The following is a 20,304-nucleotide window of genomic DNA, read 5'->3' on the forward strand; positions in this document are numbered from 1 at the left end:
TATTTAGCTGTAGTTAAAAGTGAAACTTAATCTCCTATGTTAGTACATAGTACTCTCTTACCAAGAAACTAATTTATAGGTAAAGAAACAGAGCTTAAAACTAAGAGACTGTGTGTTTTTAAATAACCTAAGTAAAATGCATACTTACTTACCTTTTATTCTCCTGCTGTGTGTGCTCTGAGCTGGTCCAGGGAGTTCTATGAGGTAAGAAATTCCTGTTCAACAAAAGTTCCTTTTCTAAAAAAAGTGAACATAATGGAAACGGGGAACCACTTACCAGGCAGCTGAAAAAGGAGCTGACTGTGCAGAGAATTTCACACCTTATGGCTTTTGGTCAGTAAAGTACATAAACAAAATGTAATTTTCTATGCAATTACACAGGGTCACACAAGAATATTATGTTTTAGAAATCCACTCAAAAGCATATTGCTCTCTAAGAGCCCAATCCAGAAAATGGTTCCTCACTTTAGCAAAGTTGCTCGTAAGCATTTCTGGGACTGGGGCCTAGGAGACATTTTCCTTTTTATGCTTTCTTAAACAGTTTATGTGATAGTAACAACAGGAAGATAAATTACTTTGAATGGTAGCAATTAGCGAAATAAGGAGTGTGATAGATTTACCATGTGGAAAACATCTCTCACACATTTTCTTACAGTCATTAAACCTACTTTTAATGACACAACACTGATTTCAGAAAGAAACCAAGTTTATTTGATGAATATAAACAAGCTGATCAACACTAAATACTTCCCATACACATGATAACAATGTTATGAACTCTAAATACCTTGGTACTTTACACTTCTACTAGACATTAAATTACAATGACTGTCTAATACATGCCCACTGGTAATTTCTAGGAATTCCTTAGTTTCATATCAATGTCCTTAACCATATATCAATATCACAATCCAGAACATGCCACTCACTTCAAAAAATTATTACAAGAAGCGCTATCAAATGAGGATCTAAGGTAAATAGGGAATACTGACCCATTGCTGCAGAACATCACATTCAAACGTCACCCTACACACACAAAAACATTGCAGATATAGTTTGTGTCAACACATCTGAGGTCTTCTCATAAACACTGTTTAAAAAGTAAATTGAAACCCACTTTCAAATGAAAGTCAATGTGCAGGTACGTGCATACTGGATACACAAAATCCATTAAATACAAAATTCATACTGTACATTTAAATGAAATAAAGAATGTGTAGTACAAGACTGATCTCACATTAAAATAATAATAACAATTTTAAATGTTAACCAAAAGTTGGTTTGCTTCTTTACACTTAGAGGGGGAAGGGGGGAACCTACCAAACATTGCTCAAATAAAATATTTCCCAACGTCACAGTGTTTATTGTAAACCCCGAGATTCTATTTTAGTATATGAAAAGATTTTTTCCAAACAGCACAGAGTTATCACATGAAATGAAAAGGGAAAAAGGAAAAAAAAAAAAAAAGAAGAAAAAAAAGCTATGTTAGACAAAGTTTTCCTCTTTAGGGGCTAACTTGTAGGCCCTGATAAAAGTTTAGATCAATACTCTTACCAACATGAGTGGAGCAAAAATGCCCCTAAAATAATACCTGTGACAAAATTGGCACATACATATAAATATCTAGCTATACAGCTTTGTACCTGTGACCCTACTCCCCCCTAGTTTATTTCCTACTTCAAGTATTCAGTTGCAGAGTTAAGGTAGAGACCTGATTGTAAGAGACACCACCGACTGTCCCCTACTATGACAACAAATTTGTCATGAGAAACTAGTTTTGTTGTCTGAGTTTCCAAGTGCAACATTTGTCATGTGTGCTAAATAAACTCCCAAAAGCTTTGCTGTTTCAAAAACAAAGATCTAAAATGCCATTGATAGTTAAAGGACAAACTTTTTAAACATGAATGAAATTGGAATTATCTACGCTATACTAATTCTATGCATTTTACTCTATTTACTGAAGACAGTAGCATCCAGCAAGACTCCTGCTTGAATGAATTGCTCTTTGATTGCACTGAAAATTATGGTACAACTAAATAAAATATCATCTCTAGACAATAATTTGAAAGGGGTTACTATGTATGGCTCATGTAGGATGTTTAGGGATAATTGCACCACAGGTTCAAAAAATAATTTTTCTAAATTCAGTGCAAGACTTTAGGAGTATCCATTTAGATTTCTCTTGTTTACAGCAGCAAAGAAAAACTACTAAGGATTAAGGCCACCCATGCTTAAATTTATTGTTTGTCCTTTAAAACTGCAGATATTCAATTCCCACTCCCATCAGCATGGAAGCATTTCTTCCATGGACACAAAGATACCTCAATAAAACAGCAAACGTGCACGTTTGCTAGGCTGACTGAAAATGTTCATGGAGTCATTAGGATCCTCTCCTTGAGAAGTGGTAGAGATTTGAGTGTCAGTTATAAACTCTCACTCAATGTAATGACTTCGCATGTTTTGTTTTTCCTTGCATGTGCTTTACATTTATTTTACTAGATACATTTTTTTAATTTTTTTTATTATTATTTTTTGATACAAACAGCCTTTAAATGCTATTTGTTCATTGGTAGTTTCTTTAACATCTAAGATTCATTGGGATCCATGTTGGAGACTGGTTTTCAATGTAGAAAACAATAACAAACAGTTGCTCATTTACAGGAGACCTAGTGCATATACTGTATTCACAGCAATCTTATCTTTATTTTTGTTATTTTGTTTTTTTTTTTTTTTTTTTTTTTTTTAAGAGTCCCAGCTTTTATTGTTGAAAACCTGTATGCATTTGGATGGTAAAAGGTTGATACATCCTTGTGTCTATGTCCATATATATACATTCATATGTATTTATATATGCCTCAAGCTTTTACCATCCAGGAATAGATACATCTTGTATATAATCTTATGATCAAATTAGATGTCCTATGCATTGTCAGAGACACACACCATATTTTCATAAAGTTATCTTTGTTATCAGTTATTAGTACCAAAAATTGATTTCATTTCCAACCTGGCCCAGAGCTTAATACCGGTTATACTATCGATGTGTTTTGGGTTTTGGTTTGGTTTTTTTGGTTGGTTGGTTTTGGTTTTTTTTGGGTTACTATTATTATTTTATCAGTAGATCTAAGAAAACAGAGGAGGGCAAAGGCTTGGAGTTTATTTTTTGGAAAAGCCTGCATCTAACTGGGGGTAAGATTAATGCCAACACCCTCATACAGCATTTTACTAATACCTCTTCAATAATCTAGTGCAACAGAACTGATACTTTAGAATCAGCAAATGCAGATACTACATTTAAGAGAATCGGAATTACTTATTAAAATCAATATAAATTTACAAAAAATTAGTTAAATAACCTGTTTAACTGAACTTCATTAAACTATAGTACTCTGAACAGATGGTTTCTTTTGTAAAAACAAAATAACTTGCAAGACCCATTAAAGACAGAAATGAAGCTCTTATGATTCCTGCTTGAGTCACCTTTGTTGTTTTCCAAAGTATCTAATTTCATAGTAGACTACAAGAAATAATGGAGAAAATGCCAATTAATGCAGCATTTCATTAGATATCAACCTCTGCATTCATTTTCTGCATCTGTGATCCTTCTCCTGGATATTGTGGTTACATTTGGAGATCCAGTGCAATAGATTATCATTGTTACCTTCCAGCGCTACATTTTTTTTCTTCCTCTTTCATTAGTTCCTCTGACAACTGTACAAGAGAACAAAATATTCAAATTAATAACACGATTGAAGCACACAAAACATCCTAGTCATCTAATCAAGCTTCTCATAGACACCAGTGGATATATTACTTTCCTATGGAATAAGGGTTAAGTAAGGATTTACATTTGATTTGAACCCACTTATGTGGCAATTATAGGGTGCCAATTAGTTTTACAGCCAATTTGTATGACAAGATCTCCCCTAAATGAGAAAGATTTTAAATTTCAAAGATGTGAAATTCTGTTGTGCTTGTGACTCTGTAAATGGTGAGTTTTCTGATCTTCTCTATAAGCACAATAGCTTGAATTGGAAATGCTATTAATAAAACTAAGTATTTTTATTTGGAAACCAAAAGAATCATCCACTGATGATAGCAGGTAGGGATATGTAATACCTCTAGGAATTCTCTAACACTGAAGGTACTGAAAGCAACATTTTATTTCTGTATTTTAAGCTCTTCAAGTCTTCTTTAATTTACAAAACAGTGGAAAAAAGGCTTTATGGATACAAGAATCTCAGATTTATAAAAGTTAAAATACACAACAATCAGTTATGAGTTTTTCAGCTATGAAGTCAGAAATCAATGACTTGCTCTTTATGGCTTGGCTGCCTTTGCTGAAATCTAGGGGACTTTGAGAAGTAACTGGTGTAAGCCCAAGTTAGTCAGTGGAAAGAGTCTTCTTGTTCGACATGGGCTTTGAATGAGGCTTCGTGTCTGTGACTATGGAGTGAGGCCTGAATGATTTTTATTGTTAACTAGTTCTACTGCAAGCAAATGGCACAGTATTTTTCAGCAGAGAGCAGTGAAATAGTCTTATTCACATCATCTGTGAATCAGATAAGTGGGAGGAATTAAATGATTCTTTTACAGGGCAGTTGTTCATTTATCCACCGAGTTTGTTTCTAGAAAAGTGGAAATGCAATGCATGGGATTCTCTGTTATTGCCCTTGCATTTATGTAACCTTAGAAACTCTTGAATCATCCAATTTTATGAAAAGGAAATGCCATAGAATGCTTACAATTTTGTTATGCAGCTGAAAAAATTGTTCAGTTTTGTAAATAGAACTAGTTGAATAAAATGGCCCTTAAAATTGTAGAATTTAATATTTATCAGTGTAATTATTCTGTGAGTGAAGCACAGTTCACAGGATAAACTTGCAAATGACTTTAAATCCCAATTTTCAAGTTCACGTCTTTATGGCAAGTACATATAATGGTTTATATAATATAAACACATGAATATTTCTACTTTTCTAATGGGAGGTTGGTACAATTCCTCTGGTTAAAACACTTAGGGACTAATCCAAACCCCACTGAAACATGGAAGGGTTCCCACTGATTTTAACGGGTTTGGGATCTGGCCCTTGAATGGAGAAAAAATGACTTCTGCAGAGCTGGAAAGCCAGGGAGTTCCTAAAGTAGATCATGTTACTAGTTCTGGCACATAAAATCTTTGCAAACTTTTTATGAAAACTGTAAGTCAGAGCATGCATTACGTTTTGTGAGCAGTGCATAGCTCCCATTCTTTTGTATGCTGAGTATTTAAACATTATTCAGAGAGATACATAGGCATAGGAAGCACCCATATAAATTAACGAGGGAATACATTCCAAAAACTGTAGCACAAAGAAGTCTGATTTTAACAGGTTCACTGAAACATAATCACAGCAAATCTTCAATATACTTGGTATTTTACAAGCTAAGTTCCTTTGCAATTAACACTCATTTATGCTTTTAAAAATAAGAACCCAGGATCAAATGTCCAATCTGAGGAACAGCAACAAATCACAAAATACAATCTCTCTCTGGCTTGCTCCCCAAATTTTTGTTGGGGTTTTACTATAGAATGAAACCCCTGAATAAGCCCCATCTGCTTAATCAACCCACCCATTCATCAGGAAACCATATATGTATTGGAAGTGTAACAAAAACTTGTTCACCACAGGTAGGAAATGCAAAGTATTTCTCGAGTAAGCCAAATAAATATATAAAAGGATATTGCTGTCAAATACCAACTGAGGTTAAGTAAATTAAATTTATATTTGTTTCTTCAATGCTGTACTTGGTATAGGTACTGAACCTCTAAAACAGAAATGAAATTTGGTAACATACATTGGGCCTGAGATTCAGCAGTGCTCCATCTGAAATTAATGTCGTATGAGTTTGGCACCTCTGACAGTCCATTAGATACCGGTCAATGGAAACAGCAGAAGGATGTGAAGATATAAAAGTGTAGTAGCCCACAAATATTTATTCAGATTGTTTTTCCTTTGGATAAAGACACCTGCCTGATTACTACCTTTTACCTCCAATCCTTTCCTCTCAGCAGTGATTTGCAGAAACAAGCTGGAGAGGGTGGGTAAACACAAAGGGGTTAAAGGGGAAACTGTTTAATAACAGTAGTAAAATGCAGGCTATTTTTGACATCTGGGTTAATGTCCATTATGCTCCATATGCTTTCCAAATGTTTGCAGCAAGCACCCAGATACAAAAACAGATACCCATTCACATAGGCTGAAATTGCCCTCTCCTAACCTGTTACACATGGTACCTACATAAAAGGCCAACAACTGATACGGTAATTAGTGAGTCAGAAAGAGAGGGAATAGCCACTTTATTGCAGGGAATTGGTATCTGACCAAACGTTAGCAGAGAAGGATATCATTAATGAAAACCTGTTAGGCTATTTCTGGTCCTTAATCTATGAAAAGGCATCTGCATTACAACGTGACATCTTTTCAAAACGCGTCAGGATGAATTCCTAAGTTTCCTTCTCTAGACTCATTCATCCTAACTGCAAGCAGAGTACCAACAAATGATGGGGAATTATTTAACTTTCTGGAAACAAGCCACTAGACTGAAAAGTAGTATTTAAAAAATAAGGCTATAACTCAAAGTCTTTCTCAAGTGATCTCCTAGAACTTACCTGCCTCTTTTGCAACAACAAAGTCCAAATGACATGAAAAAAAAAGAAAGCATTCTCCAGTTTTACTTTTATCTGTGCAAAACCATGGAAAAAATGACTCAGTTAAGTAAGACAAAGCCCTGGCATGGTACTGTTATGAATTCTGTCCCTGCCACTAGCTTTTGTGTGACTAAGGAGAAAGTTGCATAATTTTTCTGTGCCTAACTTGCTCTTTGCTATAGCAGGCATAAACATCAAGCCCCTCACAGGAATTTGCAAGGTTTAATGTTTGCAATGTGCCTTAATAGCCTTGGATGAGTGCTAAGTATTATTATTTTTCAGTTCCTGCATTTGATTAAAACTGAAATAACATAGTAAAAATTAAATTAATATATTAAGTTACAAGTAAAGAGCAAGCATGTGGTTTGTGGAGCTACTTGTAACACTTTTAATATGAACATGTATTATAGACTGGGTGATTCCCAAGGCCTGTAATGACATGTGCCATGTGGGCATAACTTAACAACTGCAGAATCCCCCCAGATGTTTGATTCAGCCAAAAATCTGTTCGTGGCTTCTGTGTGAGCCCAGAGCTTGGGCCAGTGGGAGCACTGCAGGCTGCTTTTCCCCTGCCCTGAAGTACAGTTGCAAACATGATCACAGTCCAGATATTTGCAACTCAGCACAAGAAACAATATTAGGTAGCACAGATCTGCTGGAGTGCTCATTGCTGTACGGTTCTCTTGACAGAGGATATGAAAATGGCATGATATGTGCTATTCGAAATTCTCTGTCATTACAGTCCCAATAATAAACACTGGTTTTGCTACTTCCCCTGGCCTAACTCTCATGGAAAGAATAAACCCTCACCTCTCGCTTTCTAAAGATTAAAGTAACCTGTTAAAGCCTGTTATATCGACGTGAAAAATCTCTAGTGAGGAGGGCCAAGAAGAGAAATAATTAAGACGTAAAGTTCTATCCAACCTACACAGAAAACTTTTAATGCTGAGATGCCAAAGACACCTAAGACACTTGTTGAGCCGAGTGAAAAGGTAAAATCTAGTTTAAATTTATAGCATTCCTTCAGTGTCCCTCTAGGAGTTTGGCTTTTTGCCAGTGTTCCTTGTTAAAAATTTGTTAAACGTGTTTGGCATTAATGCAAACACAAAGTGCTCATTTGTTACAAATTCTATTGGAATGCATTCATTTAAGGCAATGAAGTAGTTACCAGAAAAGAAAAAATGTTCATTAAGTACATTTTAAAAATACAATGATGTATGCGGTGCATAACTATGGCGCCCCAGTGGCTATATAAATATCTGACAGAATAACCACAAGTTGTGTTTGGTTTGAAATAGGAATCTCTTAAACATAACCGATAGAACAAAACCTGGTTTTGTTTGTTGTCAAAACTGATGTTAGTCTTTCTTGTTTGGAACTAGCTAAAATAACCAAATTTTTGGCATACAATTTCTTACATCTCAAATCAATAAAGCCCACAGGTTAAAGTAATGCTAAAGGAAGTTTCTTGATTCGAGCAGTAAGTGCAGCACTGCACATTATCTGGAGAACACTGAACACAGAAAGTAAACACCCTGCTTGGAGGAGAACAAATTTTAGTCATTCTTAAGAACTCCACTTGAGGAAATGTTACCTGGGAGATCTGCAGCTGTCTGACAACATGCAGGTACACCTAGGCAAATGTGTTCTGCTCTACTCTCATTGCAGTAATCCTTTCAAATCTAGTTTACAAAATCCTAATAACATGAAATTTCCCTGATAATGATAACTTACTGATTTTGAATAAGCAATTCTGAGGTGTATTTCTTAGAGGCTAGAAAATATATTCTTAGGTAGTGTAAAAGTAGAAGAAATTTTCTTTTTATTTTTTCAATGATTTATAGTTACAATAAAGCTTAAAAGTGGTAAATACATGAATTAAATATACTTTAAAAGAAAGATCCAGAAAATGTGTGATTTAATTAGAAATTGAAAGGTTCACAAAAAGCATCAGTATAGAAAGTTATTTATAGAGACAAAACTAACTTTGTTCCAATCCTGGCAAAGAAATTATTTATCCCATTTGTTGCTATTTATGTTTTAAATTCATTAGACAGTAAACTTCAGAAGGATCTGCAGCTGGTGGTAGAATCACTGCATGAATGTGATGAACTTTCCATATTGCTATAATGCCAGAATTGTTAATCTCTGTCAGGGATAAAAGCAAATACCACTGGGATGAATAAAATCAAATGGATTTAAGCCCTCTAGAGAGTAAGAGTCCTTGAAAACTACTGTACAATTATATGATAAAATTAGATGAAGTTTATGAACCTTGAGATTATTTGGACAAGGATGCCTTCTTTACTGGGAAGGTTTATAAATCAAAATTAGACAAGTGGTATATGAATTTAAAGACATTTTGGGGTATTTTTTTAATAACATTTTTCTTTTCATAAAACAAGTCTAGTCTAAATCAAAACTCTTCAGAAATATGAGAAAACTCAGCACATATTCGTCAATCTGTCACTTTCACACCAAATTAAAAAGAGGGATATGGTAAATGTTAAGGGTGGCTTCAGACTGGCACTCTTCAACGAGCTGAGCTGGAGCATACTGAAGATGATGGAAGAATTTCCATCAACTCCTGCAGACCTGATTGCTGCTCACAGGGGTGGCAGTGACTCAGCAGCACAGGGCACAGAGCTCTTCATCAAGACATTTATGACTTCCTTAAGATGCAGCATGTGAGACCATTAAGACTTCTTGGTTTTTTAATTTAAATTAAACAGTAGTGACAAATAAAGAAGAGCTCTTGGGTAAAGTGGTTCAAACAACAAGAGTTCCCAATGTGATCCTACAAACTGTCAACAGCAGAGATTACTTAATGAAATTCAAGGGAACCTTTTTCATCCTTGTTGATGTGGAATGCCATTTATTCTCATGCTAGGGACTAATTAGGGGCCTTTTTTGAAGATCAAGGTTTTGCGATCTCTGCTGCTTAATAACATGGTTTGCCTGTCTGCCACCTGGGACAAGGCAAGGCACTCTCTCTAACTCCTGAACAGCAGGCACTGCCTTAGGCCATTGCAAGTGCAGGCAGGAAACTGATCCTACCTTTTCAGCAGTTTAACCCATTCACTGCCAGCCCTCCAGAAGCCCATTCAAAGTCCTGAATAGGCAGTGACAAACCCAGTGGGAAAGCATTAATATAATAAAAAAAAATCGTGTGGCTGGAAATCCAGCATTAAGGGCAAAATTATTGCATTGTCAGAGTGATAAAGATGGCACCACAAACCCTGGTTTGCTTACAGACTGGACTGAATGCCTGGGGCAGTGCTTGTGGCAAATCCACAGATCACTTGCTGTGCTCCAAGCAGACAGACAGACAGTTCATGTTTCTGGTGCTGGGAAAAGAAGTGGTTAAATAAAAGCTGTGTCAAGCCCCCAATCTAATAAGTCATCTTATTAGGAAGTTGTGATGCCCTGTTTGCCCTAGCCTGTGGCTTGTCTGCTCCAGTGAAAGGTCTCCTGCTGGGACCTTTGTGGCATTATATGAGGTACAGAAGGCTGCTGCAATATATGAGCCTTGGTTTTGAGCAGCCAAAACAGCAGGAGAACTAAGCTGCAAAGAATTAAACATGTAACAACTTTGTAAAAGCACAGACAGTGATTGAGGTTGGCCTTTTTGCTGTTGACACATTCTGGGCCCTGTAGGTTGTGGTCACTAAGCCCATTAGAGTTGCACTGTGGCAACATCTAGTTCAGCAAGTTCAGTGTGTTTCTGTTTTATTTCTAAATACTGGACGCAAGCTGGCAGTGATAGGAGAGCGGAATATGGTACCAGAAATATGTCATAAACACAGTCGTCATTGTCAGGGATGTGAAATTACTTTTCAAACTATTTATTTTTGGCAGATGGAGGTTGGGTGTATTTTTGCATTTTGTTAACTGAAATTTAATTGCAACTTGCTGCATGTTTTATTTTTTTTTTAATGAAACCTCAAGATGTTGTTTTCTCTTAAAAGAGAAGATTTTCACTGAATAGAGAAATCTTTGTGGCTAGAAATTAATTGCAAAATGAAGACAGAAAACTTGAACCCACTAAAATATCAGCTGGGATAAGTTTCACTCATGAGCATCCACTTATTTAAATCAACACTCCCCAATGCTCTGATTTTTTTTTTTTTCATTTCTTTAAGATAAAACATGCATTTAATTCAGATTTTAAAGACTGGCTTGTGAAATGGACAAGAAAGATTAAATTAAATTAATGGAAAGAGAAATTACTGATATAGTTGAGGGTTAGATTTAAATTATAAACCCTAACACAAAATACAAATCAGAAGAATACCCCTCCCTATCTCCCTAAGGACTACACTTTTATCAGGGAAGGTTTTCATGGCAGGATGATAAGGATGCTCATCATCCCTGAGCTCTGAAAGTTCTGTTTGCCTTGTAAAACCAAATTGTGGTCCCATGATTTGTAAATCCCTGCAGATTCATCACTGCCAGGAGTTACCAGCCTGAAGATATGGAGCAAATGACGAGCTGGCTGAACATTTATGCATCTGAAACATTTTTCTCTCTCTCGAGCCTGTTACGTGTTGCCGCTGCTCTCATTCCCAAATGAGCTAAAGCTTATGTAAGAGGTTAAATGTGCAGAGGATGATAAAGACAGGTCACAGCTGAAAGAGGGAAGGGGTTGGCAAACTTTTGTTCTCTCTGTCTACAGGCATTTCCCTGGTGCCCTCCCCTGTTTCTCCATGGGTGAGGTAACAGGGTTTTTGCTCAGGCGTAGCCACCCTTTGGGTGCACCCAGCTCACTGCTGCTGGCTGTGCTGCTTAAGGTTCAGTCAGTTCCAACTAGCTGATCAACAGAAATGTCCAGCCACTCCTTTTGCAGGGACAAAAATGATGTCAAAGGCAAAGCACATACTTTCTTTGGCCACTAGTGATGAAGGAGTATTTCTTTTCTGTTCTTAAGAGTTTGCCTGAGCCAAGCAAGGTCATAGCTGTGGCTTTTCTCTGGATGAGTGGAATTTATAGAATTTGTAGGACGTTTCTTTTTTTTTTTTCCCTGTCATCTTTTCAGATTTGCTGATAGTCTGGGACTAGAAGGAAATTCTTAGAATCTCATCTATGTTTGTCTGGTTGTAGGGAGTATGACTTGGTTTTCACCTCATGCATCCTACCAGAGTCAGTCAATATTTAATAACTAAAATTGGCTGGCTGTTGTGCTTGGATAACTCTAGTTACTGTGGCTGTCACCACACTCTGTTGTTAGAAGCATATTGGTTATGAGATGTTTTACCAGAGTAAATATTAATAAATGTGGTGGTTGTGGTGAGGACGTTTAGTCGCAAAGCATTCCAGCCAACAAGCAGGCATAGAAGGGCTGTACTCCTTCTTTTGAAGTACCCAAACGCTGGATGGAGTTGGGAGGAAGAGAGGTGGAAAGGGTTGAGTGCAGGTTTGAGGTATTTTATGTGTGTGCCTATTTCTTCCCTTAGGAAAAGGCTAGATTCTTGGCTAGAGAGGATAACTCTTCTTGGAAGTGCTGGGCACAGCATGGTGTCCTTAGGGCAGATGACTCTAGTAAACTGGCAGAAGTTTGCTAGGATTATCTTTTTCTTAACCAAGTAATAATAAGAACATTAATAAAGATGCATCTAATGGCTTGCATCTGCTTTTCTAATTACTTCAGATTGTTTATCTTCTAAAGCTGAGAACAAACTAATGAGCTTCAGAGTATTGCTCTGTGGATCTGCATATTTGTACCAACTACTCTATGTCCCTATCTATACTTCAGAATTTAGGTAAACTATTAACATGCCATTTCACTAGTTTGTTCTGCTAGTCAATAGCCCTGTACTCTTTAAAGTCATCCTATCAGTTATATTTAAATACTAATTGTGCTGTGGAGGCCATTTTGAGGTATGCTTATTATATTAACATAAAAGAAATCAATAGGCCAAAGGATAGCTCAGAGTTTTGTTATATACCAAAGCCTTTTACAGTACGTAAGATATACTTTCATCTTCTTCCCCTCCAAATGATCCTAAATATTATTTATTTTACATGGTTCATGATATGAACCTACTTATAAAAGTGAAGTATGATATTTACAGTTCCATCTTCTAAGGTCAAGAAGAAAGAGATGCAACAAAGGAAAGTGTTAGTGGGTTTGGTCTATTTGAAGTAAGACCAATGCTGGATCCACTTAAAACTCCTCGAGCTGCTGAAGCATTACAATGACTGTGTGTGGCAGTGTGAACATGACCATACATGCTCGACAGCTACTTATTTTTTAAATACCCATCCAAGCAACACGCAGCATTTTGAAATCTAACTTGTGTGGTCTAATTATGCAATAATTTTTATACTTTAGGCCCCAATATTATGAGCTTCTCCACAATTATGGGTCTGCCCACGCAGTTCTCAGTGCCTGGTAGGGAAGACTTGGGGACCAGCTCTGGTAAGTATATATGCATATGTTTTAATTTTTACTCTAAGGGAGACTTAAATGTGCACCTAACATAAAGAGTCTGCTTAAGAGTCTATCCTGAAAGTGACCTGACAGGCTACCCTGTTACTAAGGGCATGCATATAATATGCCTTGCAGATTGAAGACCCACAGTTATCAGCATACCAATAATAATGACTATTGCATAAAGGGGAATAACAAAATAGCAATAATAACTTGTTTAGGCAAAAGCTTGCCCCCCAATCTTCAAACACCATCTTTTTAACCATTTATGAAATCAAAAGCATGCAAGAGTGTAAGAGTTAGCGAGGTCAGAGGCTTAGATTGCAAGATTTCCAAAGGAGATACTCAGACCTTCCGTGCAGGTGTCAAATGACAGGTAAACATATACAACTAAAAGTATGAACTTCATTATGAAATCATATAAAATTACAAGGGCAACATTTTCTAACTGATGCATTTCTAAAAAGAAAAAAAAAAAGATGCATTGCAGTTAAACTAGATCGGTAAATTTACGAGCAGAAATGATCACTACATTCTATTGTTAATCACAATTTAGGCTAAATAGTATTTTTTGCTAGAGAACATCTATTTCCCATCCCATTTTCTTTCCCCTCTCAATCTCACATTCCAACTGTCCACAGACCTTATCTACTTTTTTCCTTTATTTTTCTGCTTGTTTAAGCTTTATTTCTCCCCACTCTTTTTGGTCCATTCTCTGCAGTACTGAATGTAGTAGACTCCATCAGTCTCTGTTGGCAAGTCATGACTGACTCATTGCTGAGTGGTGGTATCGGACTATAGATAGGAATTTTGTGGTATCATCACCATTTACTTTATGTGCATATTGCATTTCTGTTGGTTTGAACAAAATAAAACAAAAACAGTCATTCACAAAAACATTTTTGAGGATAATAATTTGCTAATTAAAAACAGAACTCCCCCCAGAAGATACTCTTCCTGTGCTTGCACATATGTGTCAACCCCAGCGAAGAAAAAGTAATTTTCAGAGTGGAACTTAACTCAGAAGCAACTTGGAAAAAAAGAATAACAATGGCACTACAAAACTTGTTCATTCCCCCATTAATTTTAGAGGGAGTAGCAACAAAAATGGTAGTTCAAAAAAGTCTTTCCCACTGAAACAACTATATTACAAGAAAGACAAAACAGTTTCAGGACTAATTTCCAGAAACTCTGTTCTTCCTGTACTCTCTAATTCAAGAAGAGAAAAGGAAATTTGCCAACACATTCTACTTTCTCATTAAGCATTCTAAATACAAATAAAATTATCCAGCCCATTTTAATTCTAAACTTCCCGATTTTTCCTCACACTTGCATGTCTTGCCTCATTTTCTATGTGGCCTTAAAAATATAATATAGGTCACCACTGCTATGTACATCTCCCTATTCGTATTTATACACTTTGCATATGTGTCACAGTGGAACGGTAGAACTGGACACGAGGATGTGTGAAGTTCAGCAAAAAATCACATCTGGACCATGATTTAATATTTTAGTGTACTATATCGTGAAGGCTAGAATATAAAATGCAAGAAATAAGTCAAAGAACATGGTTTCACTTCATTTTTTTTGATTATAAAATCTTGGTCTTACAAACATTTGCCCAGGTCAAATTAAACTAAATTTTTATTAATTTGTCTAAGCTACTCATGCTTTTGAACAAGCCAACTGTTCTAGCATATACCCTAACTGTAATATCAGTTGTTTTATCATTAAAACTAATTGATTAAGCCAGGAATAGCTTTTAACAATTAACAATCATGTAAAAAACAAACAAAAAAAAAAAACAGGAATTTTTTCATGCAATTCATAAGATCACAAATATTTCCAAACTGAAGAATTATATTGCAATAGCCTCTCTTTACATAAAAACAATTTGAAATCTCTATCATCCTCATCATCTTTTTTCTAGTCCTTCTTGTGCTCTCTATTCTTTCTCAGTGGCCTATCAGAATGTGTGCAAAGATACAGGCAAACCTTGAAGAGGTACAGAGATTAAAAATAGCTTTGTGTTTAGGTATATATTTATTTCCTAAGTATGTATAATATTGCTTGCCTTTTTGATTACTGTTGCAAATAAAGCTAAATTATTGGAGGATTATGTGCAATAATTCCAACATCTCCATCCTGAGGAGTTTTAATTTACATTCTGACATTTGGTATGTAACTTTAGGGTTGCTTTTCTACCATACGCTTAATTTTACATTTCTAAAGGAATTCACACCTACTGTTTTACTGCCCAGTCCCTCAAGTCACTGCAAGCTAGATTTTGAATTTTCAGAATTCCTTCAGTCCTGCATAGGAACAAAATAAATTTCAAAACCATATTCTGGGAAATTCCCATTCAATATGCCTGGTTTCTCAAAAGCAGCTGAAACCTGCAGGGCAGCTGGGATTGAGAGAAGGCAACAGACATATTTCCATTCTGTGCATAATTCAACAAAGTGCCAGTCCATGCCTGTGGAATCCTTTTCTGTGCTGGTGTTGCTGGCTGACAGAGTGTCAGCGTTTTTCAGGATTATGCCATTATTAGCCTGGACTGGGACCCTTCAAAACAGCTGAAATAAAAGGGCTCTTTCTGCATATTTATGCCATCCTGCTCTGAGCACTTCCTGTTGGCCCCAGTAAATCTCTTTGCTAAATTTCAATCGACTCTCGTGGTGTTCCAGCTGTTAGATAAACTTCCAGGGATATTTTTGTGACAGGTACAAACCTACACAGGAAATCTCAAGAAGAAATCCTAAATTAATTATATGTCAACATTCAAGCCACAAGAAGGAGCAATTGTCATAAATTGTTGAAAGTTAGAATCCAATTTTAGTTGTAAGTGTAAAAAAGTTCACTGACTCAGTCATGAGTCACTGCCAATAAAATAATATATTTCACATTCTTTAACAGTTCACTTTGGCTAAACGTAGAAGGGAAGAAGCTAAGATTAGTGAACTGTGTATTTAAATCACATAAAAAGACTACAGACACAAATAACAAGCAGTAGCTTTACAAAGTATACTTCAGTATTGCCTAATCTTATCGCACCTTTCTGCAAACACACACAAAATATAAACCAATTTTGTGCTAAATAAAACCATCTTCACTACCTGAAAATCAGATAACGCCGGCAACAAAATCTCTCTGCAATACCACACAACACGTATCCCAGCTCTCCTCCTCTATACACACACACTGCGCTTTATGAATGCTAGTAATACCGAGCAAGCAAGGGGGTGAGAGGGCAAAGAGTGTTGAAACACTACTAGCCCACAGAGGGTTGCCCGTGTTCCTCTGGTTGTAGCACTGCTACGGATTTCTTGACAGCTTTCCCAGCCCCTCTGCGACAAGCCCTTGCAGAAACTGAGGACTGCACCCGGGGACACACAGTGAGCCCGAGTGCTCTGCAGCCGCCACTGGCTGTGCATGTGGCAGGAATTCCCTGTCCTGCGCCCCCAGTATTCAAAACATTTTCCTGGGAATGCTGTTGAGTGCCATAACCCTTGCTGCGCTGCTGCCCGGTAGCACAGACAGCAGGGGTGCGCGTCCTTCCTAGCCCCTCAGCTGCACGCAGCTGGGAGCACAGCTCTAACCCTCCTCCCCTAGCTGAGAACAGCTGAAAAAGCCAGCCACTGTGTGTCAAGTCAGGTACTCAAAAGTAACCTTGTGCTCTAACCTGCTACGGGACCCTTTCCAAACCCATCTGCCTAAAGGGAGAGCTTTGAGATACCTGATGTCTTAGTAAGAAGAAAAGTGCGTCCTGGTGGTAGGGAGAGGAGAGAGAGAGGGAATGGGAGAAAATGCATTAAGCTTTGCAGGTTGCATTTCTCAGTGCAACTTTGGGGCACACATGGGCGATGCTTGTCCTCATTCTGGCCCCAGGTCTGCAATAAGCTGTGGCAAAAAGCAGAGCAATGCGGCGCTGCTCTTAATACTGTAGCATTGATACAGACCTCAGGATGATGTCTGCTAGTACAGAGCTAGTGGTGAGAAACTGCTCTGGCCACAGCCATTACTCCTGCCACCTGGCAGAGCTCTGCACCATTAGTCATTTGGTACATAATCCAGCAACCACTACTCAAAAAAGAGAAGCCCAAGCAAGGAGATGCAGCCACCATCCTCATGCAGAGGCAAGACAAAGGGAGCAAGCTGAAGAATCTGCTTTACAGCAAGAAAAATTACATCTCAGAGACAAAAGTAGGTCAGACTATTGACAGGAGAGGCTAGAAAACAGTCATCTTGCACAATGGGCAGGAGACCATGGCTCAGTGTTCTGTTCATAAACAATATCCTTTTATAAAATGCAGGTAACATTCCCCCTACTTTACTGAGTGCTTGCTTTTCACAGATGAAAGACACTAAAAGGATCCATCCAAAGCCCCCAGAAGACAGAGTCTTTCGAATTATTACAGTGGAGCTATATCAAACTAGTCCCAGGAAGCAAGCACTCAGAGATCCATCTGCAGGCAAAACCTGGCCCACAGCATAAATACAAATACATCAGAAATCCTGCAAGGCACCAGCAGGAACATACTGCACTTAACTGACCACCTTGATTCTGTGTCTGAAATGCTGTGGATAAATAACTATTTATGTCACCCTGGGAGAAAAGGAATGTATGATATGGCTATGAAACCACCTGGACTTTTATATATAAAAAGTGTTTTCACTACTTATGGAAAGCCAGACATGTAAATTATGCTACGTTTAGCAGGAAAAAAAAATGTGCCAAAGACCATGCCTAGGAGCAGAACTCGGGAAGAATGGGGGTATGGTCATGCCAGTTTTGCAGTGTTTTCTTTTACAAGCCTGTTTTACTGCTGAGGTGGGGGAGACTAGGGTTATTGCTTCCTCAGAAAGCTGTTCTCACAGGATTTGACTATTGGTCATGAAAAACTTATAAGGTCAGACAATCCTGCAGGATTGTAACACGTGTTTCCAAGATTCTGGTTATGTCCGTTTCTAAGATGGAAAGCGATCCCCTTACAAAAGTGTATCCCCTGGGAAACCAGAATCAAATAAAAGCAAATCTGGAGATCTGAATTCAGTTCCCTTGAAAGCTTATACAAATCTGTTATCTAAGGGTTTATCTATTTTCAGTATTTCCACATGGACAGATAAAGCTGGCATTATCAGAAAACTACATCTGCATATTCACTACAGAAATAAATAGGCTTAACCTGTTTTCTTAGTGCTGAAGACTGATCATTTTGCAAGACCAAGAAGACACAGAGCCACAGTGTCTCATGCCATTAGAGGTCCCCCTCAAGGCTGGTTGTTAGCATTAGAACATTAGCAATCTGTGTATTTATCAAAATGTGGACCCTAGAGTGGCTTGAAGTAGTTTCACTTCCTCTTAAATGATAATAAATTGGCAGCGTGAGTGTTGACTGCCTGAAATGCAACTTCATTACTTCAGAGGTTAATGGAGCAACCTCTCTCTGTTGATCTTCCTGTCACCATTGGCTACAAAAGACTCTCTGACACAGTGCAGTTTTCAGGAGAGGCACAAGTATAACGGAGATTAACCACATCAAAAAGAATACTGTCCCACTCCATTATATTCTGCAAAGCTGGTGTGCAGTAAATCACAATGGCCAGCAGTGTGATCTGCCTTGTCTGAAAATAAAATTAACCTTAAAAGAGATGATGCTATATCACTGAGACAGCTACCTTTCTGAGAGAGAGAAAAAGAAAGAAAGAGAGAGACAGAAAGGGAAAAAAAAAAAGGAAAGAGGAAAAGCAAAGAAGAGGAGAGAAGAAAATTAAAGGAACAAAATGTGAATACTTTAATCATGATGTAAAGTATTAGGAGCTACTGACTTTGCACTATTTCGTGCCAATTCTATAGAATCCCTGTTGTATTTCTTACAGAAAGCTACCCAGTGATTTAGCCAAACTACTATTCTTTTGAAGGCTGCATTCACGATTTTGCAGGAGATGAAGACTGACAGGAAAAGAGTAGGAGGTGGCCACTGAGATTCAAAGAGGATTACATTTAATGCTGGCTAAGTGAATAACCCACTGAAAAAAACTTATTCATTTAAAGAAATGTGCCTCTTCTTGTTATAGGTTACTGCCCTGAAATGCCTGGAAGGTGTGATAACTTTCAATAATTCATACCTCCTGTGTACAACACAATGAACTCGTCCCTCACAACTCTGAACAGAGAACATTGTCCCGAGAACATTTTGTGCATCCTTTACACAAATAATTGGAAGTTACTTCTAAGAAGAGAGAATACTCCTGTCCTACAAGCAGCATCCATTTTGTCAAGAACACTAACCTAAATACACATACATACAGGTTACTTTTCTTTTTGTATCTGGATGAACTAAAATATCTCATTAGAAATGTTTCTTTTTGTTCAATATTCCTGTTTTTTTCCAGCAGATTAACAGATGAATACATAACTAAATGTACAGAAGACATGCAAATACAGCACTGTAAATGCACATATCAAATAATTATATGTGTAGCTGTGCAAATGATTCAGGTGTGTTTCAGGTCACTGATATCCACTCCCCACTTCCCACCCCTGCTAGTGTTTGGGATGGTGTTTAGCAAGTCTGACAACACAGCTACAGCAAATATATCAAATTTCCTTGTTGAACTCTTACCTTTAGGAAGTTTAAATTACAAGTGAACACTTTCGAGCATTAAACACATCAACCTGAATGAAAGCATCCGCTTCCTACACACAGTGGCAGGTAGCTGGACTTCTTATTAGAAGGCAACATCAATAATAAGAGTGTCTACTGATAGCAAAAGGGAGGAGAAACCTAATGGAAATTATGGAAGATAAGGAAGATCAGGATTTCTTGCTGGAGAAACAAACAGGGGAAGAGATTCCAGGAAGAAACTCCTCTGAATGCCAGAGGAACTGTTACCTTCCCATCTTCCGATTTAAGTGTTGGGAACAATGGGACAGGAATTTAGTGTTCAACTCCAACTGTGTTAGTAACTCCTTTTGAGGTAAATTCCTTAATCTCTCTATACCAAGATTTTTCAGTTGTAAACTGAATAAAAAAAAAATCAGCTACTAAAACCAGAGAAGATCAAAGCAGAACGTAAATGATAAACTTTCTTCTGTACCGCTACACCATTTTCAGTATCTTTAGGTTGAAAAAGCATATGCAGTGCTATCTGAATTTAGGTTGATTAGAAACCATGACTT

General features: G+C 37.3%; 1 protein-coding gene across 15 annotated transcripts in view; it reads right to left on the bottom strand.

Annotated features, from left to right (window-relative positions):
- Nucleotides 1-688: 688 nt before the first annotated feature.
- The window catches only part of ERC2 (ELKS/RAB6-interacting/CAST family member 2), a 495,639-nt gene continuing 476,023 nt past the window's right edge, over nucleotides 689-20,304 (bottom strand). For all 15 annotated transcript variants that reach the window (XR_009963211.1, XR_009963210.1, XR_009963207.1 and 12 more), the window contains one exon: nucleotides 689-3,711. Coding sequence is in view for 1 of the 15 variants with exons in the window: in XM_062610712.1 (XP_062466696.1) it covers nucleotides 3,658-3,711 (54 nt within the window). In the remaining 14 variants the exon portion in view is untranslated. The remainder of the gene's footprint in view (nucleotides 3,712-20,304) is intronic.

This window comes from Pezoporus occidentalis, unplaced genomic scaffold, assembly GCF_034315485.1.
Source record: "Pezoporus occidentalis ecotype Australia unplaced genomic scaffold, CSIRO_AGI_Poc_V1 ctg149, whole genome shotgun sequence".
Classification (NCBI taxonomy): Eukaryota; Metazoa; Chordata; class Aves; order Psittaciformes; family Psittacidae; genus Pezoporus; species Pezoporus occidentalis.